This window comes from Cantharellus anzutake (genome assembly GCF_015039405.1).
Source record: "Cantharellus anzutake strain C23 chromosome Unknown EI90scaffold_54, whole genome shotgun sequence".
In the NCBI taxonomy this organism is placed as follows: Eukaryota; Fungi; Basidiomycota; class Agaricomycetes; order Cantharellales; family Hydnaceae; genus Cantharellus; species Cantharellus anzutake.
Genome location: NW_024067004.1, coordinates 384498 through 406272, shown reverse-complemented (window position 1 = coordinate 406272; position 21775 = coordinate 384498). Strand labels below are relative to the sequence as shown.

Here is a 21775-nt window from a genome sequence, read left to right as displayed (position 1 = left end):
ATGACTCACGGTTTGACTGTGACCTATCGTGACGCGTGACAGGCCTTGACTAGGAAAAAAATTGCATCCTGGTGGATGCTTCGAGTGACCCGAGTTTTATCGCTTCACATACATCTTATTCATCCAGCTAGACGATTTTTTGCCAACAAATCAAACTTGAAAATGTCTCATCCGAGTGAATCAGCTGCTGGGTCGCATCTCGATCCTGAAACTGGCGAGATGATTTCCAAGTCGTGCGTCAATTTTCGCGATGGGAGCACGCTGCTGAGGTGATCGATCGTGCCATGACTATTCAGTGAACTCAAGCGCAGGACGAAGGAACGTGAGAAGAAGGCGAAGAAGGAAGCGGCCCCTCCACCACCAGCAGCTGGAAAGAAAGCCACGGACTCCCCAGCCACTGATGAGAAGGAATTGACGCCTAGCGTGAGTTTTGAGCAGCGGGGGGATGGGATGTCAGGATTGACCATCGGCTTTTTTCAGCAATATTTTGAGCTTCGGTCTCGTCAGATCCTAAAGCTCCGGCAGACTTTGGACCCTAACCCATATCCTCACAAGTTCGATGTGACCAAGTCAATCACTCATTTCATTAGAGATTATGGTGGAAAAGTTCCTGGAAGCGACACGCTCTTGATTCCCCAGGAACCAGGCACACAGATGTTGTCAGTGTTGCCGGCCGTGTGCACAATATGCGCGAGCAGTCACGGATGCTTCGCTTCTATGATCTACATGGTGAAGGAGAGAAGATTCAAATTATGGCGTCTCAAGCGTAGGCTTTCCGATGTCGTAACTTCTGGGTGGATGTCGCTCATCATCGATTCACTAGAGACGCGTCCAATCCTGAAGGCTTTATCGAGCTTCATAACCTCTTTAGGCGAGGCGATATCGTCGGTGTCAAGGGTTCCCCTCTCAGAACTAAGAAGGGAGAACTATCAATAGCACCTATCGAGATGACGCTCCTAGCGCCTAACCTCCATCAATTACCGACAACCCACTTCGGTCTCAAGAATCAAGAGGAGCGGTATCGCAAGCGCTACCTCGATCTAATCCTTAATAATCACACCAGGAACATTTTCGTCACTCGGGGTCGCATCATCAATTATATTCGGAGGTTCTTTGATAACTTGGGATTCTTGGAAGTAGAAACTCCAATGATGAACATGATTGCCGGTGGTGCATCTGCCAAACCTTTCATCACCCATCATAACGACCTCAAGCTTGATCTTTTCCTACGCATAGCTCCCGAGCTCTATCTTAAGGAGCTCGTTGTTGGTGGATTGGACCGTGTGTACGAAATTGGTCGAGTTTTCCGCAACGAAGGCATCGATTTAACTCACAATCCCGAGTTCACTTCCTGCGAGTTCTATATGGCGTACGCCGACATGTATGATTTAATGGATCTCACTGAAAGTCTTGTCACCGGAATGGTGGAGCACTTGACTGGGGGATCAACGGTTGTTTTCCATCCCGATGGCAAGCGCGATGGAAAGGAGGGTTCGGAGCAAAAGCGCGAATGGGTGATTGACTTCAAGCGACCATGGAAGCGATATGACATGATCGAGACTTTGGAGGAGAAGTTGAATGTCAAGTTCCCTGCTGGTGAAAAACTTGACACCCCTGAGGCTAACGTTTTCTTACAAGATCTCTGCAAGAAGGTGAGGGAGTCAGGAAGCACCAGAAGCATGTGCTCACATTCTCGCCCACAGCACGGCGTCGAATGCAGCGAACCGCGAACCACGGCAAGATTGATTGACAAGGTGTGGATGGGCTCCCCATGTGTCTTACTCCGGCTAACAGTTTCTTATAGCTTGTTGGAGAATACATTGAACCGTTGTGCATAAATCCATCCTTCATAGGCACGTATATCTGCAATATCGAACAGGTTGTACCCCTCTAATCCTATTCGATAACTTAGTTGGTCATCCTCACCTCATGTCCCCCTTGGCCAAGTGGCACCGTTCGCGCCCCGGTCTTTGTGAACGGTTTGAGGCCTTCCTTTGCCAGAAAGAAATATGTAACGCCTACACAGAGTTGAACGATCCTTTCGAACAGCGCTTGCGGTTTGAGGAGCAAATGAGGCAGAAGGAGGCTGGTGACGATGAGGCCCAGGGTATCGATGAGGTCTTCGTCAATGCGTGAGTAAGCAATAAATTCTTGAAAAACATTGCTCAACTCCCGTGTAGTCTGGAGCATGGTCTCCCGCCAACTGGTGGCTGGGGCCTTGGTATCGACCGGCTCGTCATGTTTTTGACTGACTCTACCAGTACGTCTACTTTTAGGCTTGTGTTCGTGTTTGTTAATAATGCCACACTGCAGACATCAAAGAAGTGCTTCTATTTCCAGCCATGAAGCCTGTGGACAACGCCCCTGCGTCCGCTACCGCCGATCAAGTGGTCGGAGTTCAACCTTAGCTCCCTTGCGGCGCTTTGTTCAACTTTATATAAAATGTATCTCTGATCAGCAATCTAGATTTTATTGTGCTCCCACCAGTCTTACGATCAGAGCACCCTTTATGCAATAATGACAGGTCACTATTTTTTCGCAAGGGGCGAACACGAGGAAGTGTTTGGGTGGTCTCAAGTGGGACAGCTAAAGTCCGCATCCCGTGGGGTCCGCGCTGTTGATGGGCTTCACTTCCACCCTGGATCTAAATTCACAATATGTGACTGCTGGGAACCTGAGACGACAGTTCTCGCCTTCCATTTCTCTTATGGGGGCGGTTGCAGTGAGCGCGGAGGTGGCGGCTAATCAATATATACCATTCATTCTGGCTCCCGAAAATTAATAGCGGATTGCCTTTAGGGGTGCGAGGATGCGTCAATATGGACAGGCGGCTTGAAGGCTGTACGTAATAACGACGATTTAGCCTTGCAACCCAAAGCTAAGATAGCTGCTTGCCTGGTTATCGCTAATAAGCTTAAGCTCCAGGGATACCCCTTGCGCGTTCATCACGCAGTATACACACGCTATAACTGTTAGGTCTATCAACTGCCCGCGCGCATGCAGGAAAAGCTAAAAAGGGGGGCAGTTAGGGGAGCTGTCAGATAAAAGAAAAGAAAAAAAGAAAAACCACGACACCCAGGATTCCTACGTAGTCCCCCACCGTAGTACTGACTGAGCGGTACCCAGCTTAACTTCGCAGATCGACGGGATGCCGTGCTTTCTGAGTCCTATGGCCGCGGATACTGAGTACCAGGTTCTTGAGTCCGACAACTAGTTCGAATGGCATGACACACCAAACCTTAGGTCAATAGATCACCTCAGGGACATTAGGCAAACGGATATGCTGAAGAATAAGATTCGTTGTGTTCTATCCGAGAGCACACCGACTGGAGGGACTTCATTCTCCAATTTGCGTAGAGGTATATCCCCCCGCTTCCAATGAGAAAAAACCCGTCCCGTGCCATCTTGTAGCCAAAGAAATAGGTTTTTAGGGGACGGGTCTCCTCAGAGCAGTAACATCTGCAGGGCGAATAAGCGGTTTGAATTGTTTCTAGTCTAATCAGATGCTATGTCGGGTCAGAACAGAACGGTTGACCCTATCAGGACATAAATTGTCGGGCTGTCAGTATGTTACTTACGAAGTCATAGAGACTGCCTGGGCGCTCCGTTCCCACGACCGTGGGCGCGTGACCAGCCTCCACAGTCCTCAGGATGATGTTGCGGCGGCCATTGGTGCGCTTGGCTCTTACTAGGCCCAGTTTTAAACCTGTAGAGGGGATGGCTAGGGCAAGATTCATGTCGTATCCTTCCACCGCACAAAACTTGGAGACAACTCTTGTTTTTCCCTCAGGCAACAAGCCATCCACTTCTTCATTCTTCACCGCGCGTTCTACCTATAACGACGTCATTAGTGCACTCCAGGCTGTTCAAAAAGAATGCAGGGCCGTTTTGGAAGCTGCATATCTTCTCCCTATATCACCAGCTCGTCGACGCATAATTAAATCCAAACAAGGTGACAATCGCAAGCTTTGGATGCCCATCGACAAACTTTCCGATGCCATTGGAATGCAGCCCCCTATGCGTGTGTCCCAATACAGAGAGGTCATATCACAACTATCAGAACTAGACGACTACTTGGCCATTGCCCTCTCCGGAAGACAAGCCGTGTTGGCAGATCAAATTGAAGGCGTTCTAAAACAATTCGAGCGTCCAGATATGCAGGCTATCCTTTCTGCCAAGAAGAAGCCCGTAGTGAGGACTCAGCTCGGCGGGACCTATACTATTGGGAAGCGAAAAGAAAGTCATGCACGGGTTTGGTTGATTCCCGCGAAGCTGAAACGACCGTCAAGACCCACAACTTTGGCGCCGCCTCCGGACCCATGGGGATCAAGTGTCGCAGATAAAATGCGTCCCGCCTTACTTGATATGCCAGGATTCGAGCCGCAGCCAGCAAGACCCCTCCCTGCCCCCGATTTCAATCCTTCTTTCGACACAGCTTACCCAAAATTTGTGCCTTTCGTTTCTGAAGTCCTCATAAACAACACCCCATTAAGCCGTTACTTTGCTAATTCAGCAGACAGGGAGAAGGTAGTGTTGCCGTTCAAAGTCACTGGCACCATTGGGAAATACAATGTTTTTGCTATCGTGCGAGGAGGTGGGACGACTGGCCAAGCCGGCGCCGTAGCTCATGGGATCGCGAAGGGTCTCAACGCACTCTTCCCACAAGGGAAGGGGTTGTTGCAACAGGGTTCGTCATCGCAGGGCTACTTCGTAAATGCTATTGCTGAAAAGGGGCTGATTTTTACTAGCCGAGTTATTGAGACGAGATCCACGCATGGTGGAACGGAAGAAGACTGGCTTGGCGAAGGCTCGCAAACGGGTGTGTTGTGTCCCTACCGTCTCGTCGCTTTTAAGATGCACCTCACACTTTCTTCGCTTTAGTATGCTTGGGTCAAGAGGTGATGAATTGTTCGGGTTCGCCATTATGTCATTCGTTCAAGGACTGTTTGAGGCAAAGCATAGCCCCGTAGCTGATGGCTTCAGCACCATAACCGCCCTTAAGGCTAATGATTACACTTATGTTAGAATAAATTGAGTCATAAGTGTATCCTAATCCGCATATGTATGCAGGTCATCAATCTCAGCGCTTAGATTCATTGGCACAGCCACCTCAACGCTGGCGCGGAAGTAAATTTCTCTGGGTCTCGAGTCTTCCATCCCTTTCATCGAACTTTACTAGTTGAGTGACCCTCTCCTGGGGCCTCCACGCTGCAGAGGAGCCTTCTGCTTCGTCTGGGGCCGTTATTGTGGCGAAATTTCGCTGTTCCGGGCTGGATTGCTGATGTGCGATTTGGATGTAATTTACAGATGTCTGAGGCACCAAGAGGGACTCGTGGAGGATTTGGGCGCGGGCGCGGTGATCGTGGACGCGGTGATCGTGGTGATCGTGGGCGTGGGCGTCGTGGTGCCCGTCGTGGACCACGTAAGGAGGAAGAGAAGGAATGGTGAGCTCATAATCACCATCTGGCGTTCCTTGGGCGAAAATGTGTATCCTTCAATGCCAATCCAGGGTTCCCGTCACTAAACTCGGACGTCTTGTGAAGGACGGGAAGATTAGAGCGTTAGAGGAAATCTACCTCTTCTCCCTCAGTATCAAGGAGCCTCAAATTATCGACTTTTTCCTCCCCAACCTCAAGGATGAAGTAATGAAGATTATGCCTGTTCAAAAGCAGACGCGTGCCGGTCAGCGCACGCGTTTCAAGGCTTTTGTTATCATCGGTGACTCTGATGGGCATGTCGGTCTCGGTGTCAAGTGTGCCAAGGAAGTTGCAACCGCCATTCGTGGTGCTATCATCGCTGCCAAATTAAGCATCATACCTGTCCGCCGTGGTTACTGGGGCGCTGCCCTCCAAGAGCCTCACACCGTACCGAGCAAAGTTAGCGGCAAGGTGGCTCCGTCGTGTGCCGATTGATTCCTGCTCCCCGCGGCACTGGTATCGTCGCTGCCCCTGCATGCAAGCGCCTCTTGCAACTGGCGGGTGTTCAAGATGTATATACCCAGTCAAAGGGTTCGACTTCGACCATGGGCAATTTCTTAAAAGCTACTTATGTTGCAGTAAGCCAGTTTTCCTTCATTCCTTATCTTATTCAGTCAGAGATATATCTGTCCGTCAAAGATTTCCAGAACGTACAGCTTCCTTTCCCCCGATCTCTGGCGCGAAATCCCTCTCTCCAAAAGTCCTTACGAGGAATTCTCCGACTATTTACACAACGCTTCTGGGCGAAAGGTTGTTGGATACTAGATGGGATGTCGTGTGCCTCGATTTCATTTCATGCGCATTCTTTAATATCATGTATCTACTTCTCCATGGGTATGCTCAGTGCCTTTCTGCTTCCTTTGGGGTAATCCACATGGTGTACCTGCTTGGCGAGGCCCGTTCGCGCACAAGCTAACGTAACTAAGAATTCAGATGTATATTGAAATGCTGGGTTTGGACGGTTCTCGATTTCAGCCGACTTGCGACTATCGGGCGAGCGACTCGGTGGTTTCGTGCCGTGTGCATCTCCAACATTTCATATCAATAATGTCGATTGCGCTTACTATCATTTATGCGAATGAACTAGACATGGAGGGTAAGTCATGATAACGTTGATAAGGCCACTCCCCTGATTGCATCTTGCCTGTTTGGCCAACCAGGGCGTTACATGCATCGATACATGACACGAATGCACGATACTAATTTCAAGCCTTTCTTATCGTAACTCGGCGGCGCATTCAATGATCCTACATAAAGAACAAGGATACATCCCGGACTCGCTGAAGAGCCCTCTTCGCCGTCAGTGTCCCACACTGCATAGTTTGAGAAGACTCCAACAATGACAGGAACTGTCTTGCCCCAAGGTAGATCAGCTTTTGTCCTCATTTGCCGTTGTGAACTCAGTACCAAATCTTCAGGTGCCGGATACGGCGTTGTAAGTGCAGCACACTAAGAGAACACGGAGGCTTTGCTTATCGTCTCAAATCTCTGTGGTTAGGTCCTCGGTAGGTGTCGAGATGCGTGGATCTCCATAATGTGCATGAATTTTGCATTGAACAGGAATCGGTTTTTCTTCTCTGGATTCATGATTATGCTTACGTGGATCCAAGCGCGCTACACTCCATTCTCCCCATCGAACACCGAAGAGTTCAGCTCTGCATCTCGATCTGTCAAATCAGGTCTCATTGCTAGCGGTATCGTCTCCGCCTGGACATGGGTGTGTAATACAAAAGGTGTTTTTACTACCGACTGAACTGACTCTCCAAATAGGCTGCAACTCTACTTCAGTCTAGTGCAGTGGCGTACAAGTATGGTATCTCTGGTCAGTGATCCGCCCTGTCCTGGGTCCCTATTCACACGATCACCACGTCTAGGACCGTATTGGTACGGTTCAGGAGCAACGATCCAAGTCCTCCTGTTCGCTATGCTCTCTGCCAAGCTCAAATCCAACGCTCCTCGCGCACACACCTGGCTTGAGGTCGTTAATGCACGATGGGGAGCAGTCGCACACCAAGTTTTCATGTTCTTTGGTCTCGCCACGAACGTGATCGTCAGTGCTATGTTATGCCTAGGCGGGAGCGCGACTGTTACAAGCTTGACTGGCGAGTTTGCTTCGTCGTCCTGACATACAGCACCAAAGAATGATATTCATGAGCAATTTATTAGGAATGGACACTATTGCCGCGTGCTTCTTGATTCCTATTGGCGTAACTATCTACGTGGTGGTAGGAGGTATGCGTGCCACGCTTCTCTGTGACTAGTAAGCCCTAGCTCCCTCGTTGACATTTGAACAAACGACGCTGACTAGGATCAATATAGCACTCACACAACTGTTCTATTCGCCATCATTCTTACTTTCGTCTTTACTGTCTACGCTACGAGCGAAAAGATCGGTAGCTTCAGGAAGATGCATGAACTATTGACTGCTGTAGGTTTTCTTGCGCGTATTGGAGATTTAATAGCGTGCTCACCCATGGTTTTTAAAAATAAGGCCGCCGTGTCCGCCCCTGTGTGTCATTCTACCAATGCTTAGTGAAGGGACCGTTTAAATTTCATTCGTCTCCAGGTTTCCGGAAATGCACACGGAAGCTATTTGACTATGCGCTCAAAGAACGGACTCATCTTCGGCGTCATCAATGTATGTATGAAGTTCCCTATTCCCGGACCAATTATTCCACTAACGGAGGCTCTAGATCATTGGTAATTTTGGTAAGAGCAACACTCAGCCCCGAGGACGGACATAAACTCAATTCTACCCGCCTTGGTGAACGATTTGAAGCAACCGTGTTGTAGGTTACTCCCGTTTCTTCAGACACTGACTCCGCCTTAATTTCCAATCCCCTAGCAACGACCAGGCATACTATCAGCGTGCGATCGCTTCTAAGGGCACGACAACTGTCAGAGCCTTCTTGCTTGGCGGTCTCGCTTGGTTCTCTATCCCGTTTGTCAGTAATCTGACACTTCATCCCTTCCGTTATTGACACAGATTGGTTTCCAGACCTTCGCCACTACTTTAGGCCTCGCCGCCGTGGCGCTTAAGGGGACCCTGCCATGAAGGTGTTGTCGCCTGCGGATGTTGGCGCTGGGCTTCCTGCGCCGTCAGCGGCTGCTGCACTTCTTGGAAAGAGTGGAGCTGCCATCATGCTTGTTCTTCTTTTTTTAGCCGTGACCAGCGCAACGAGTGCGGAACTCATTGCTGTCAGTTCGATCTTGACTTACGACGTATACAAGGTTCGTTTACTTCCATGCCGTTGCCACGTACGTACAGTTTCCTGAAAGTTTGTTGACAGAGGTACTTTAATCCCCAAGCTACGGAAGCCCAAATCCTGATGGTATCTCGGATTGGTGTAAGTGCAGTCTCTATGAGATATTTGAAATGATGGAAAGCCTGGAAACACTCCAGATTTTTGCGTTTGGTCTATTCATAGGCCTGTCTGGTGTGATATTCAAAGAAATTGGAGTAAATCTCGGTTGGCTTTATGTGAGTCTGCACTTTGGTCAATTGCATATTCAGTTCACTGACACCGAGGGTTGCCTTGAAGACATTTGTACGTGTTTTTTTTTTTTCCACTGACCAACCACTTGTGAAATCCGGTTAATGCGGTCGTTCGATAGATGGGTACTCTTCTCGGATCTGCTGTCGTTCCTATTGCACTCTGCATCACTTGGAAGAAAGCAAATAAAATGGGATGCATCATAGGATCTTGTCTTGGTCTCGTTTTTGGTATTATGGCTTGGCTTATCGCGACTAGCAAACTCAATGATGGAAAAATTAATGTTACGGTGCGTCAGGATATCCCCTTTTGTGCACCTCATGCCCACACAGCTGCAACAGACTACGGGTGGCGACTACGAGATGTTGACGGGGAACCTCGTTGCGATTGCGATTGGAGGCATCATTGCAGTTGCGGCATCAGTCATAGTCAGTAATGTTTCATGCCCAGTAGTTCATCAGGGGCTCAACGATACAACGAGAATAGTGGCCGGAGGACTTCGACTTCAACGTCACCCGGGCTATTAACGCGGGCGCATTAGAGACCTGGGAGGGCGATATCCCAGCTACTTCCATTCCAAACAGGGGAAAAGCATGGGAAAGATGATGAAGAAAAACCCTCACATGGGGAAAGCATCGGCCAGGGTCGTAGCCCTGATGTGAACTTAATGCCAGAGGGGTTGGACCTGGTTGAGCTGAAAAAGGCATTCAATTTTGCAGCGACATGCTCAATTATCCTAGTGAGCAGACGTCCCTTGCAGATTCTTCACAATATGATGTTGATTGTATGGTTGCCATTAGACTGCTATATCTATTATTATCGTCCCTCTTCCGCTGTTCTTCTCATCCGTGATTTTTGGTGTTCGCGGGTACTCTGCGTGGGTGACTATTGGTATTATCTGGGTCTTTAGTGCCATCGCCGTGGTCGTGTTTTTACCACTGTACGAGAGTCGTGAAGCGCTCATCGCAATGGGCAAAGGGATTATCAAGGTGTGGAACCCGTCACCTGTCTCGACCACGAGTTGACGGTCCGTTATTGTTATTTAGGACATCTACAACCCTGGTAGCGGCAAGTTCATCCACCATCCTCATCCTCAAGGACCGCCTGCAAGCACGAATGCCTGATGCCCGTTCTTCCCGATATATCGAGATGTTCTCCTGTTTTACTGCAGATGAAATGCACGATTGAATGGTTCCCTCATGTCTATTGCTGAATCCCAGTCATATTTATCACCAAAGTGCTCGGTATGAACAAGAGGCCAAAAAGATTTCCCTATTACTCTTTGGCATCAAGACAAAGATGATCTGAGAGCATTATAATGAAATTACTCTAGCTGGGAGGCACTGTTCCTGCTTCTGCTTCGGCAGTGCCAGGAAGTCCACCGTATAGTTTCATGGGCCAGTAGGCGTTAGGGTTATGAGGTGCATCTTCAGCCATCTGGGCCAACCAGCGCATACGCGCTGGCGGGGTGGGGGGAAGGTTGTTGGCGGAGTAAGTTTTTCCAGTCGAGATAGTGGCAATGGCGGCAGTCAGATCAGCGGACGACTTTGAAGCCAGACGCACATCGGATTTGCTCCCTGGTGAAGCCAATCTGCAATTGAGAGGGACGAAGGTGCACAGATAATGGATTCAAAATATTAGCCAGCGATGGATCTTGAGGGGAATGAGACATACACAGGCTGCTGTGAACTTCCAAGTACAAGTCGGGCAAGTTCGCCCTGAGTGACAACAGAGAGCTGGGGGTAATTTCGACGAGCATCGCGCTTCCAGTACTGCAGGCATGGAAATAAACAGATGGGCGCCGTTAGATAATGCTGCCATGATTTTGGGGTTCCGACTAACTGGGTTCTGAGCGATATCAGAAGCTGAAACGAAGATAAGCAAGTTCACTACAGAGAGAGACACACAGTAGACGCACCTTTCGTAGCTGGAGTCGCTTGGATCTCAGGACGAGAGGCTGGCTGTGGATAACGGTTGACGGTTGGTAAAGGCACACCATAGCTGATTTCAGGGTTCACGACCGACACATCCCCTTAAGAAGATATTAACATGAATACATAGGTCTGGTATAGATTACCAACTGAGGCGCTTCCAAAACCCTTTCGGGCTTAGGTGGTAGAGCGTATGGTCCGCTCGAAGTTTAGGAACCATCGACACCTCGTTCAGGTGAGAACTTTAGTCACATGTCAAGACGTGTGTGGCTGTGACGCCTCACCTCCTCTTCAAGATGCCTTACGCCGCTGCCTATGGGACACGCCTGGGGCTTTCTGAACACATAGGTGATATGGATGGTATTCGGAAGGCTAAGCATCGGAGTAAGAGTTTCCCTAGAAGGATGCGTCCGATGCACGCGGGTCAACCAGTGCGACATGGCTCAAGGGATCGAGCGCGTTCTGCTCTATTATCTCATGGGAATCGAGTTAGTCCGGCGAATATCCGAGAGTTTCGTGGGGAAGATTTTTCTTTTGATCCTAAAATATCCACAAGACCTGAGTCTGCTCGAGTGTCACATCCCAATGGACCTTTGAGTGACGTGAGACAGCTCCCAACAAAAAGATTTCCATTTAACGATTGGCTTAGGGGTCGTTGTCACCTGCGCGGCTCCCTAGATGGCTAGCAGCTACGTGTCGCACACTTTCAGACAATCACCCTCTCAGAAAAATTGCGCCTCCTTCTCCGCCCGACTCGAACCAAAGCTTTGGTTGCAGGAGATATTCTCCAGTCCCTTCAGTTCCCTTTTTTTATCTCGAAGGCCGTTCTGGTTCAATGGATCGACCATTCAGTAATATGTACCATGCGCCTTCCGTTCCACTACAGAGTGAAGGGCGAATTGATCCACATAATTATTGGTTGCAATCCGCGGATCGTATCGCAAATCATGGAGCCCCTGAGTCAGGTCCTTCCGTCCCTTCACCTCCACGTCAAGAGCGCGAAGTAGTCGCAGCCACGGCGCAACAAATCCTTCCGGTGTTGCTTCTGATGCTCGTTACAGCAGTCCTGTTCTTGGGCGCTCCTTAAACCATGCTCCCCAATTTGTGTCTCCTCATACTCCCTCCCACCTAGTCCTGTCATCAGCTCTACAGTTACCCTGATGCATCCTTTAGCAAGACGACTTCCCTCGTTTCCTGCATTTGCTCAGCCACTTCCAGTGGCAATTCCTGTATTCCAAAAATCTAAAGAAATTCCCATGAGTCGTCCGATGCGCTGGACCGCCAATCAGCGAAGATACACTCACTTTCCATCTGATCCAGTCTCTGAAGCTGTCCGCACAACTCAATCGTTTATCACCCCCTCTATCGGCGCCTCCATTCCCTTCCATGCTGATAACCTTCGTTCCTGTCACTAGGAGCTCGCTTCAATGTCAATAATGTATCAATGGGTTCCCAGGCAAGTCCGTTCAATTCAATAATTTTTATTGCGTCGGACTTCTAAGACGCCAAACCGTCCGTATGCCAGCGCCCCACCGAATTCCTCGGTCACGCCATGCCCACGTCCCCAATTTGGTCTCGGTTTTCTGGCGCTTCTCCACGCACTCCACAACCGCATTCGCCAAACTTGAGAAGAGATTCGTGAAAGAATCTGCGGCGAACACTGGCGCGGAGAACCGTATTTCTCCATCCCTTTTGCCAACCCCTCGAAAATCTTCGGACCACAAGGATGTGTATAATGAAAAACTTGTCAATTTTGCTGCGAACTCATATAGGTACTCGCCACTCCCATCGCTTATGGTAGGGATAGAACGAGGAATGAGAGGAAGGATCGCCAGCTCTCAGCAGACAATCCCGAATGAGAGTGAACATACTAGAAATCATAGCCCCAACTTCCCCCAAGAGGATACTAATTTTACCGCCCCCATAGTCCTTGCCGTTTGACTTCGGACCCGCTGACACATTTCCAGATGATCAACGTTTCCTGGCCTCCACTTACTCTGGTCAAGAACCATTTACCCCTGTCGGACTCAAGGCTCAGTCTTCCTTAACAAATGAAATTCTCAGGCCCTCCGATGTGGAACTCCCCACTGCTCTACCAAACCCTGTCCAACCAAGGAGGGACCGTGATCACTTTGCAACACAAAGTATTCATCATTCTCTACCAATCACAAAGTTATCACCCCCTCGACTCCGAGTCCGGGAAATTGCAGTCGAGGATCCCATCAAAGTCAAGCCATGCATCTCTTTACTTGAATCCGAAAGGGCCGTTCAAACCGGGAGTTTCTCTGCTCGGTCCCCCATACTTCACAATCTCAAAACCCCAACCAAAGGCCAAGTCAGCGGCGGCACCAATTGCCGAAACGTTCCTCCATCTACGGATGCTCAGAAGGATGCCCAAGGAAGTCAGGCTTCCAACGATACCATTGGGTCTTGGTCGCTCGATGACGACGTTCTAAGCTATTTAAAACAGAAATGAGGCCACTTCGGAGCGGAGGAGGTTTATGGTTCACAACTGCTGGATCTCATCCGACTACAGAACCATATCCAACAATGGATAGACTTGATTGACTCGGGGCTGTTGGCGATTCTTCATCGTTTGTTCATCACGCTTGCTCCAATGATTATTAATCATAGGCGAACTATCTGCAAGAGAAGGTGGATCGTTTTCTGATCTGAAGAAACAACGGAACGGCTGGAAATTAAGCAGACAAGATTGATCAGCCGAGGGTTGAAGAGATACCGCAAAGCTAGCATCAACACAGTGAATGCGAAGGACTTCTGAGCAATATGAAAGAACGAAATGCGAGGAGGAAGGGATGCCTCAGCGCAGTCCCTTCGTCAAGAGCCCCTTCTCATTGTCTCTAGCCAGACTCATCGATTTTCTCCATGATGATTTCACGAAGAGATCCCAATGCGAACGGACATAGAAACCACTGAGGCCCGCTGCGCGCCACGAATGGGATTATGTGTATTAAAAAAGAATAGCAAGGATTTAGATATTGGATCGCATGGATTGCGGGACCGATAACAGAACGGAGTGCCAAGGCCACGAGAGCAGAGAGGGTTGAGCGGTGAAGGCGGAGACAAGCCCGGCGAGCCAAGCCAGAGAGGCGGATAGATTGGTGCATTAGGGTTGGTATTGTTCAGTTCTTTTTGGATAACGAGACATTGAGACGCTGTTAGAGCGATGGATGTAGAACCGAGGTTTTCGCAATTTTTGTATAGTTTCATGAGGCAAAGTGAGCTACGGCGATTAGACATTGATGACAATATTGTTGCGAAAACAACGTCAGGAAAACCCGAAAAATGCTCTCAGGCGCTCTAGCATTTGGGAGCGCTCTACAGCACCCTAGAATGGCATGAAGCGAGAGGGATGCAGGTCGAAGTTAGGAAGTCAGGCATCCATGAAGGTTGGTTGTCGTCTGAAGGCTCAACAGCAAGTTGCGGGTGTGTGATCGGTCTGAGAGCACCTCACGATCGTCAGCGGCACTAATAGACAGGCGACGTCGACGCACAGTGAGGACAGCAGTGGAAGGAGATGAGGCACGGTCGGCAATGGATTGATGAAACTTTCCGGCGTGCATGATGGGGGGTTTGTTCTAGACGAAGAAGACACAATTAGTAGAAGCGGGCCTATCAAGTCCCGAGCGACTGGCCACTGGAAGTACTGCCATCTTCGGAATTTCGGAGCCAGATGCCCAGATTACACACATGCTGCCAACAATATGCCATGGCACTGACAGCCAGACCTCACCATGGCACGAGCACCATGAGTGCCCCTTAGCCAGGTAATACAACATCCAATTTAGTGAACCTTCAGGTACGGCCCAAAGGGCGATGTGACCGCTGACATAGCAAGATTCATGCCGCTGTCGTAGTGCGAGCATGCGAAGACCATAACAGAATTACACGTCATGTTTAAGAGTCCTCCGCTTTAGTGATCGATTTGAGTGCATCTGGTGTTCATGATGGATCAATTCAATTTACTCAGCTCACCGAATATCGTTGACCAGCCCAGACATGCACTAGGACTGAAAACATCTTGGGACGAACATACGAATAAATATCAGTTTGATCAAGGCATGGATTTGTGATTACAGCATATCAGCATAGGTAGCAGACATGAGTGAGGTATGGATGATGATGAGTCCACAGCGAAGAAATCCCAAAACACAGCAGCCTATGAGCGTGGCTTCTCCTATTGAAGTCCAAGCACGGACGAGGAAAGGAAAGAACAGGTTTCATTTAGTATTATGTTTCCCAGGCATGAAAAAAATGATTAAGTCAAACAGACAAGAAACAAACCTTCTTCTCCTTCCATAGTGCTAAGAGACCCACGCCTGAAACCTTGACGACCTTGAAGCGCACACCAGGGATATCACCCTTAGCTTTGCCACTTCGACCGAAGCCGGAAATCAAAACTTCGTCGTTTTCATCCACAAAGTTCAAGCAGCCATCGTTCTAAAAGGAACGAACAACAAGCAGAATTAGAAGTTCAAATGTTACGAGGTTGCAATTGAGCTTCATTGGGACGTACTGGCACGAAAGCAGTAACCTTCTTCCCATTCTTGATCAGCTGCACACGGACACATTTTCGGATGGCGAGTTGGGCTGCTTGGCCTCAACTCCGACCTTTTCCAGTACAATGCCCTTAGCATGTGACGAACCACCAGTTGGTGAGGTCTTGTAAATGTTACCAAGGGCGCGCTTTTTGTACTGTTTGTCTGCCTGTCATTTGCAATTGAAAGGAATGTCCAAGATAACAGTTAACATCCTGACAGTAATGCACGATTGCTAACGGAAAGGTTGCTAACCCATCGGTTTTTCCTGCGAGTAACACGTAGTTTCCGGGCGGCATTCAACCCTCTAGGCTTGGAACCTGGAGACAGTTCGCGATGTCAGGGATATCTGAGACGCAACAATTGACGCAAGAACGCCTACCCATAGCTAACAATTCCGATCAAAGGGAGAACAAAGATGAGCCCAAAGATTAAGCGCTTCTCCAGAGTCTTACCTGTCTTGAGAAGGCGACGGAAACAAAACCAAAAACTGTAATAGTTGGAGGGAAATTCGAATCCAGTGATCTCAGTGGCAGTGTTCGGCGTGAGAACCACATTCACACTCCCAACGCTTGATTTTTTGTACGGATGCCATTCGAGAGATACATTTAAAGAGTTGAATTCATCATAATTATAACAGTCCCCTAATACATCTTCGTTTTCGCATTCTCAGCCCTTCAGTGCGATCGGAGTTTCCTGTAGTCCATCAAGTGTTCCTTTAGGGCCTCATGTAGCTCACTCCATGCCAAGTTTACAACAAGGCCCGAGCAGAGATCAGCAAAAATGTAGCAATATCTAGGAAAGGTGACCTACTCTCCATGCCCTTCCAGCCTTCGCGAGATCCACATGTAGTCCGATCAGCTCCTGCCTCGGTTCCACACGAAGATCATACATCCCATCTCTCATCAGTTGTTGGAGATTCCCTTTTGACATTCAGGTTACCGCCATAAGCCGCAGAATTTGAACGGCGAGGTCGTGAACGAGAGCTGTTTGGTTCATTTTCTCCCCGAGCGTGGCTCTCTTTTCCTTTTCCGTTATCTATAGTTTGAATAGGAACACAAGGCGATTCGGAGGCCATTCAGAACACGAGCCAGAAAGCGATGGCGTAGAACGAGCAGTTTGAGGTCACTGGCCGAATTGGCTCTATAAGTAATGAGACGACTAATGTGTGATCTACCGGATGTTCCAGGCGAATGCACATCGCCTGTCTGAGTTTATTGCTCGGGAGCAGTTTGGAGGCGGATATGGGGCGATGGCTCAGCCCAGCCGAGAAGAGTGCGTGGATGAGTCAACGGCGATGGCGAACAGACCGGTTTTCCGCCGACGAACTTTCCAATGCGTTCGTACTTGATGGGTTTAACAGAGGGGATAGGTACTCCCCCAGGGAAGCAGTGCAAAAGTAAGTGTCGCGATGATTGCTGCACCCAGGTTGGGCGGCTGTCATTGTAGCCAAACCCAAGTGTTCAGCCTTCGACCCCAATCCTCCACGGGCTCCCTGCGCCGACCCTTTAAGTCCGTGGCCGGACCGTCATGACATGGATATGGCAGGGCAGTTCCAGTAACCCCAACTAGGCCCACGATATCTGGCGGCAGCCTATCGCTGGCTACAGAATGTTCAGTGCTCCCCTTGAAAAGCTGGTGTTCATTATTCAGGACCCGTCCCACTTTCCTGTGACTTGACCTATCTCGATGATGCAGGCCCCGGCCAGAGGAGATCTAACTTCCCGATGTTCAGTGTTCGGACTTCATTGACATTAGAGCTATCTCGTTGAGACACATGAGGATTTGAAGGCCCAAGTAATCCCTATGAAAGCAGAATGAACCCCAGGCAGAGAAGCGTTGGGAACAGAGCGTGTCTTGCTATCGCGTTGGACTTCCAGTCCTGAGTCCCTCGCATTGATACTCAAATGAGCGTCGCCAGCACCGCCAGCACCAAAAGGATTGCATACTTACGTGGGATGAACCATCCCAATTATGTTGATATACCACAGAGCTTGAAGTTTCTCTTTGATCCTCCACCTCCGCAACTGCCCTGGTGATACCTGAAACTTGAAGTTTCGGCGGAACTGCCGATTTTCTTGGTCGAAGTCGCGCGGGTTTCCTGAGCTTTTGGCTGAGTTACAAAATGACTGTGTACTCTCTATATAAACGTGTCAGTCTGTCATGAGGGCGGAAATGGGAGCATACGCATACACACCCACGCAATAAGAGATTGAGTCGGAAACCTGTAAGAGAAAATAATCATTGCCGCATTGCCCAGGACAAAGGAGCTCCCTACCGCCGAAGTCCCAATAAGAATGGTAGCAGGTGAATCAGCCAGAGCCATCGTGTTGATCTGAGTCCCAACGGATTTTAAATACTTTACTCTTAATGGGCACTGTCGTTCAATATCTGCCTCACCAAGAGGGAAGACGGACGAATTTCTACGATCAGGATTTACGATATGGAGGTATGAAATCTGCACCCAACAACTACTGTACTGTCGCCAACGCCAGATAAGATCGACACAGGGTCTCCAGAAGGAAGACGAAGAGTGCGTAACGGTTCCGAAGGTTTTGTACAATTTAATATCGACAAAGATGTTGACGTGAGCAAGAGTAAGTGGGCTCGTTCTATGAAAATGCAGAGTAGGCTTGGTAATACGAGCAAGGTTTCTGCCTTGTTCAGGGAGGCTGCAGTGAATTCACCATCGGGGCTCTGTATCATCAGAAGCAAAAATTAAAATTAAAAAAGAAAGTCTGTGCAGACCATGAAAGGAGGAAGAGATTGAATTTCTACGATTTTGGCACAGGAGCGAGTCACAACATCCCAGAACTTCAGCTCGCTTCCTCGAACGTATCCCAACAAATCACCTTCCGTTTTATTAATCACGGCTGAGATAGAGTAAGAGACCTCGAACACTGAAGGAGACTTTGCAGTATCATTATGCAGATCGAACGCAGACACGCTCTTCGGCAAGGCCGCGAAGACTTGTTGATGGGAACACGCGACGTGACCACTTGGAGCTTCATGGAGAGAAACAAAGTGTATGGTAGCGGATTCTTATGAACTGGGGTCTGGAACCCAGTGACTATGCCAAATCCACAAACCACTGTCCAAAGTTGAGCCTGAGCCTCACTCATTCTGGCATGAGACGCGCGAAATCCGGAATCAAACCTCTTGACACGCCTCACGTCCCGACGGTAAGCAAGGCAAGGTCGGTATGAGCACTCGAGTAGCAATTGTACCGAATGGTGAGTTAACATCACTATAGCTTAGAAAGCACGCGTTACAGCATCATTCTTATCTCGTATGCTTTGGCGCTAGTCGTGTCAGAAGGGACAGGATCCCTGAGGGCATCGTATCGCTTTCTTCATCTGCCACATCCGAGAACTGGTGCGCATGCTTGGCATTAACCCTCAGACGCGAGCTTATTTTGTGAGAAGGGATCCCGTCACTCTTCTTGCCTACCGAATCGCCTGATAATGAGAATTTAGAAGGGTCACAATCTCGGATACTCGAGGTCCAATGTGTCTCTCCTGACGTACAACGGTCATGGTTCATTGACAACCACGTTGAGTCTAGTAAGTCTTTAGGCTCATATACATCACTAAGATTATGATCTACATGGTCCACAGATGGGGAACTTCTATTATTCACACCGATAGATCCAGCATTCTTGCTAATCCCATTCCTACGGGCTGCATTCCCCATTGTATGTGAGACTGCAGCACCACTGAATCGGCCGAGTTTTTGATATCTCATGCATAGTTAGATGCTGGTTTGGAACACCGATTCCGAACACTGGACGATATACTCGAAGAAGCGGCAAATCGATTATACCCTCCTGACTCTCTCGTCCAATCCTCCCCCAGTCAATCCAATGAGAACTCCAAACAAAACACACAATCAATAGCTGCAGATATCACTTCCCTTTCCTCCCTCCCATGCATCCGAACAGCCTTCAATCGTGCCTGCGAAACAAAACGTGAGTTTATTCTTATCCACTTCCATCCCAAGGAGATAAATTTACTTGGTCTTCTACAGAAATTGCAGAAGACGTTGTGATGTACAAGTATTCCGAACGTAAATTATTAGATTTGCTCCAAGCAAAAGTAGGAAAACTGGTAGACCCAAGAACATTTGGTGCCTTCCCATCGTTCTCTAGGCCGCTTGCTCGCCTAGGGTTATACAAGGAACAGGAGAATGGTCGTGCTAATGGACAGCAATTAGAATCTGTTGCGGCATGTTAATTCATTCTTTCTTACCAAAAGTTGGGCTTGATTATTGACACCAACCCTCCAGTGGCAAGGTTAAAAGTCGCCTGTGATGCAGTCTCCCAATACCTGTCTCCCGACCTCAGCCAAATATTAAGGGACAGCTATGAGTATGTCTCTCGATTTCAGAACTAAGAACCTAGCCTGAACTACTCTCCGCAGCCTGCAGGAGCTCGATAAATATGTGGCCAAGCTTGCAGCTGAAGAATCGCCTTCATTAGAGCAAACAATCAACAACAAAAAGAAGGCTTCAGCTCCGAACACTAAAGCCAATCCCAAGGAGGTCAAAAAAGCCAAAGGATCCAGAGGCGTCGAAGCACTCAAGAAGGTGGATACAAGTGGCATGAATAAACTATCAAAGTTCTTCAAGAAGGAAGAAGCCTTGAAAGCCGAGGCGTAGCGGCCCCGAGTGTGTACATTAATTGCATTAAACTAACTCCGCAGTTCGAACTATGACTGCGGTTTACATTGAAGCGTACCGTGTGTACGCCGGTTATGCACAAGCAAGCTTCCCATAGAAAAGAATATCTACGAATCCACATACACTCTTGCAACAGAAAATAAACGAAGAGATGGAGAAGACCCGAGTATGTGTGAAGAAATGGTCGACTGAAATGCTACGTCTTCAGTGGAGCGTTTGTGAGAGGGGCACCGCCACGGCAATAGCAACCACTGCAAGGATGATGAGCCAAATAACGAAGCACCAGATGCGCTTTTTTCGCGCCGCTGCTGCGTGTTCGGCGGCCGTTTGCGCCGCCGCCTCTCTAGCAGACATTCGCATCATCATTCTGCCATGGAGATTTCGATCACTGCTTACCCCTTTTCGAGGTCATCCGCGACTCTTGCAGCAGTTTGCTGAACGGCATTGATCTTGTCGTCATCTTGCGCAACAAGAACAGCCATCTAATGCGCATCGTTCGGTCAATGATGCAGAAGGGAGCCATGAAAGAGAATGCATTTGACCTCATTGAACAGATGCCCAAGCTCCTCCACGGTACGCTCGATACGACGGATATCTGCGTGCCGGTCTTGGGCTTCCCTGTAAGCAGCCCGAGACTCTCCGTAACGGTTTGACGTGGCGACCTAACAATGGAAATTTCGCATTGGCGACAGCCACGCAACGTTCTTAAAAGGACTAACTGCATTAGAGAATATCTGAGCGCCTGCTTCGGGATCGTCCATGACGGTACGAATTTCTTCAGGGGTGGCATCTGGTTTGACTAAACGCGCAAAACTCAAGTCAGATAGAGGAAGCAGAAAGACATTAGTGTCCGATTACCAATTCTGAATTGCCGCTCAACACGCTCTCTGTAACGGGCCTGGTACCCTTGCTCCATGCTTCGGTACTCCTGAATTGACTCTCTGAACTTCTCCTGAAGCCGTGCCACCTGTAACAAGCCGGTCCCAAGTCCATTTACAAAATGTTTGATGATGGAATTGACAGGCCGCAAGGACCACGGCGAGTGAAGCTTACATGCTGAGCGAGGGCAACATTCCGCGGTTTGCTCTTCTCGGCTTTATTGTGTAGAGCTTGAATACGGCGCCTTATGTCGCTACTTATTTCGAAGGATCCCGTTTGAGCTTGGTTGAGCTGCGCCGTGTCTTGTTGAAGGGCAACGTCATCTGTGAGCCCAAGGGAATGTGTATGAAGTTCTGAGATGTGCTTTACAGCCGCCTTGTAGCCGGCCAGCTGGTCCTCGATGGCCGATATCTATTTGAAACATGAATAGTGTGAGGTGTGAGAGGGTGCCGGTCTGAGAAGGAGCCTGCACAGCTGCTGCAACCCACCGCAGAGAAATCGTCGTCTGGTGCCCTGCCATCCAGTGCAGCCAATGTGAAACTTTCTGGACTTGGTCCTACTGCTGGAGTTTCACGGGAAGAATCACTAAAATTGTCCCTCATGCATAACGTTACTGCTCGCGCTGAGGCAACTAGGAGCTCACTGAAAACCACCCCCACCTCCGGCCTGTCACATCGCAGTGAGTGACGGAGCACGATATCTCAAAGAAGACGCACCCTTATGGCTGCCAAGCGATCGATTGCCATAGGGGAAGGCGA

The 21775-nt window shown here is 49.0% G+C and overlaps 10 protein-coding genes across 10 annotated transcripts; 6 read left to right on the top strand and 4 right to left on the bottom strand.

Moving 5' to 3' along the window:
* Window positions 1-162: 162 nt before the first annotated feature.
* On the top strand, window positions 163-2770 carry EI90DRAFT_3238261 (lysine-tRNA ligase; the record flags this gene model as incomplete). The annotated part of the gene is made up of 10 exons (XM_039066520.1): window positions 163-233; window positions 297-423; window positions 481-598; window positions 640-766; window positions 824-1652; window positions 1704-1754; window positions 1805-1853; window positions 1913-2132; window positions 2181-2260; window positions 2314-2770. 10 exons carry the CDS (start codon window positions 163-165, stop codon window positions 2406-2408), a joined length of 1767 nt encoding a protein of 588 aa, XP_038912149.1. The 3' UTR covers window positions 2409-2770.
* Window positions 2771-3735: 965 nt separating this feature from the next.
* On the top strand, window positions 3736-4902 carry EI90DRAFT_2932796 (ribosomal protein S9/S16-domain-containing protein; the record flags this gene model as incomplete). The annotated part of the gene is made up of 3 exons (XM_039055082.1): window positions 3736-4687; window positions 4749-4819; window positions 4882-4902. 3 exons carry the CDS (start codon window positions 3736-3738, stop codon window positions 4900-4902), a joined length of 1044 nt encoding a protein of 347 aa, XP_038912148.1.
* A 405-nt stretch (window positions 4903-5307) lies between these two features.
* EI90DRAFT_3073517 (ribosomal protein S5, N-terminal domain-containing protein) lies at window positions 5308-6274 on the top strand (the record flags this gene model as incomplete). The annotated part of the gene is made up of 4 exons (XM_039061446.1): window positions 5308-5444; window positions 5510-5888; window positions 5960-6055; window positions 6117-6274. The coding sequence occupies 4 exons, from the start codon at window positions 5308-5310 to the stop codon at window positions 6240-6242; spliced, it is 738 nt and encodes a 245-aa protein (XP_038912147.1). The 3' UTR covers window positions 6243-6274.
* Window positions 6275-7062: 788 nt separating this feature from the next.
* On the top strand, window positions 7063-10095 carry EI90DRAFT_3146735 (urea transporter; the record flags this gene model as incomplete). Its single annotated transcript, XM_039065451.1, has 17 exons — window positions 7063-7194; window positions 7248-7299; window positions 7352-7579; window positions 7644-7737; window positions 7797-7905; window positions 8044-8115; window positions 8333-8422; window positions 8476-8505; window positions 8535-8708; window positions 8768-8824; window positions 8881-8958; window positions 9093-9260; window positions 9313-9399; window positions 9458-9481; window positions 9513-9710; window positions 9772-9960; window positions 10018-10095. The coding sequence occupies 17 exons, from the start codon at window positions 7063-7065 to the stop codon at window positions 10093-10095; spliced, it is 1860 nt and encodes a 619-aa protein (XP_038912146.1).
* Window positions 9870-11122, bottom strand: EI90DRAFT_3000097 (NADH dehydrogenase; the record flags this gene model as incomplete). Its single annotated transcript, XM_039056308.1, has 6 exons — window positions 9870-9960; window positions 10018-10562; window positions 10646-10743; window positions 10814-10836; window positions 10890-11003; window positions 11053-11122. The coding sequence occupies 5 exons, from the start codon at window positions 11120-11122 to the stop codon at window positions 10301-10303; spliced, it is 567 nt and encodes a 188-aa protein (XP_038912145.1). The 3' UTR covers window positions 9870-9960; window positions 10018-10300.
* A 291-nt stretch (window positions 11123-11413) lies between these two features.
* EI90DRAFT_3073511 (uncharacterized protein) lies at window positions 11414-13378 on the top strand (the record flags this gene model as incomplete). Its single annotated transcript, XM_039061445.1, has 7 exons — window positions 11414-11867; window positions 11900-12008; window positions 12035-12250; window positions 12359-12362; window positions 12428-12480; window positions 12537-12763; window positions 12870-13378. The coding sequence occupies exons 1-7, from the start codon at window positions 11738-11740 to the stop codon at window positions 13376-13378; spliced, it is 1248 nt and encodes a 415-aa protein (XP_038912144.1). The 5' UTR covers window positions 11414-11737.
* An 845-nt stretch (window positions 13379-14223) lies between these two features.
* EI90DRAFT_3073509 (uncharacterized protein) lies at window positions 14224-14739 on the bottom strand. The gene is made up of 3 exons (XM_039061444.1): window positions 14552-14739; window positions 14418-14501; window positions 14224-14362 (listed from the first exon to the last, which is right to left on the bottom strand). Exons 1-3 carry the CDS (start codon window positions 14700-14702, stop codon window positions 14289-14291), a joined length of 309 nt encoding a protein of 102 aa, XP_038912143.1. The 5' UTR covers window positions 14703-14739; the 3' UTR covers window positions 14224-14288.
* A 343-nt stretch (window positions 14740-15082) lies between these two features.
* EI90DRAFT_3281891 (putative ribosomal protein S28) lies at window positions 15083-15847 on the bottom strand (the record flags this gene model as incomplete). The annotated part of the gene is made up of 5 exons (XM_039066859.1): window positions 15083-15100; window positions 15208-15363; window positions 15487-15630; window positions 15717-15781; window positions 15844-15847. The coding sequence occupies 5 exons, from the start codon at window positions 15845-15847 to the stop codon at window positions 15083-15085; spliced, it is 387 nt and encodes a 128-aa protein (XP_038912142.1).
* A 2958-nt stretch (window positions 15848-18805) lies between these two features.
* On the top strand, window positions 18806-20093 carry EI90DRAFT_2873000 (ribonuclease H2, subunit B; the record flags this gene model as incomplete). The annotated part of the gene is made up of 7 exons (XM_039053864.1): window positions 18806-18836; window positions 18887-19024; window positions 19079-19159; window positions 19216-19428; window positions 19488-19688; window positions 19746-19827; window positions 19880-20093. Coding segments are annotated over 7 exons (960 nt in total), but the record flags the coding sequence as incomplete, so codon positions are not given.
* Window positions 20094-20342: 249 nt separating this feature from the next.
* EI90DRAFT_3129066 (uncharacterized protein) lies at window positions 20343-21763 on the bottom strand (the record flags this gene model as incomplete). The annotated part of the gene is made up of 9 exons (XM_039064154.1): window positions 20343-20481; window positions 20535-20620; window positions 20681-20800; window positions 20858-20937; window positions 20997-21105; window positions 21192-21428; window positions 21506-21602; window positions 21661-21683; window positions 21734-21763. The coding sequence occupies 9 exons, from the start codon at window positions 21761-21763 to the stop codon at window positions 20343-20345; spliced, it is 921 nt and encodes a 306-aa protein (XP_038912140.1).
* Window positions 21764-21775: the final 12 nt, after the last annotated feature.

What these genes read in the sequence shown, in the direction of transcription:
- EI90DRAFT_3073509 (XM_039061444.1), bottom strand. Translation starts at nt 14,702, where the DNA reads ATGTTGTATTACCTGGCTAAGGGGCACTCATGGTGCTCGTGCCATGGT. An exon ending in AGTACTTCCAGTGGCCAGTC is followed by an intron (nt 14,502 to 14,551) that starts GCTCGGGACTTG and finishes TTCTTCGTCTAG; the next exon opens with AACAAACCCCCCATCATGCA. An exon ending in CTTCCACTGCTGTCCTCACT is followed by an intron (nt 14,363 to 14,417) that starts GTGCGTCGACGT and finishes AGGTGCTCTCAG; the next exon opens with ACCGATCACACACCCGCAAC.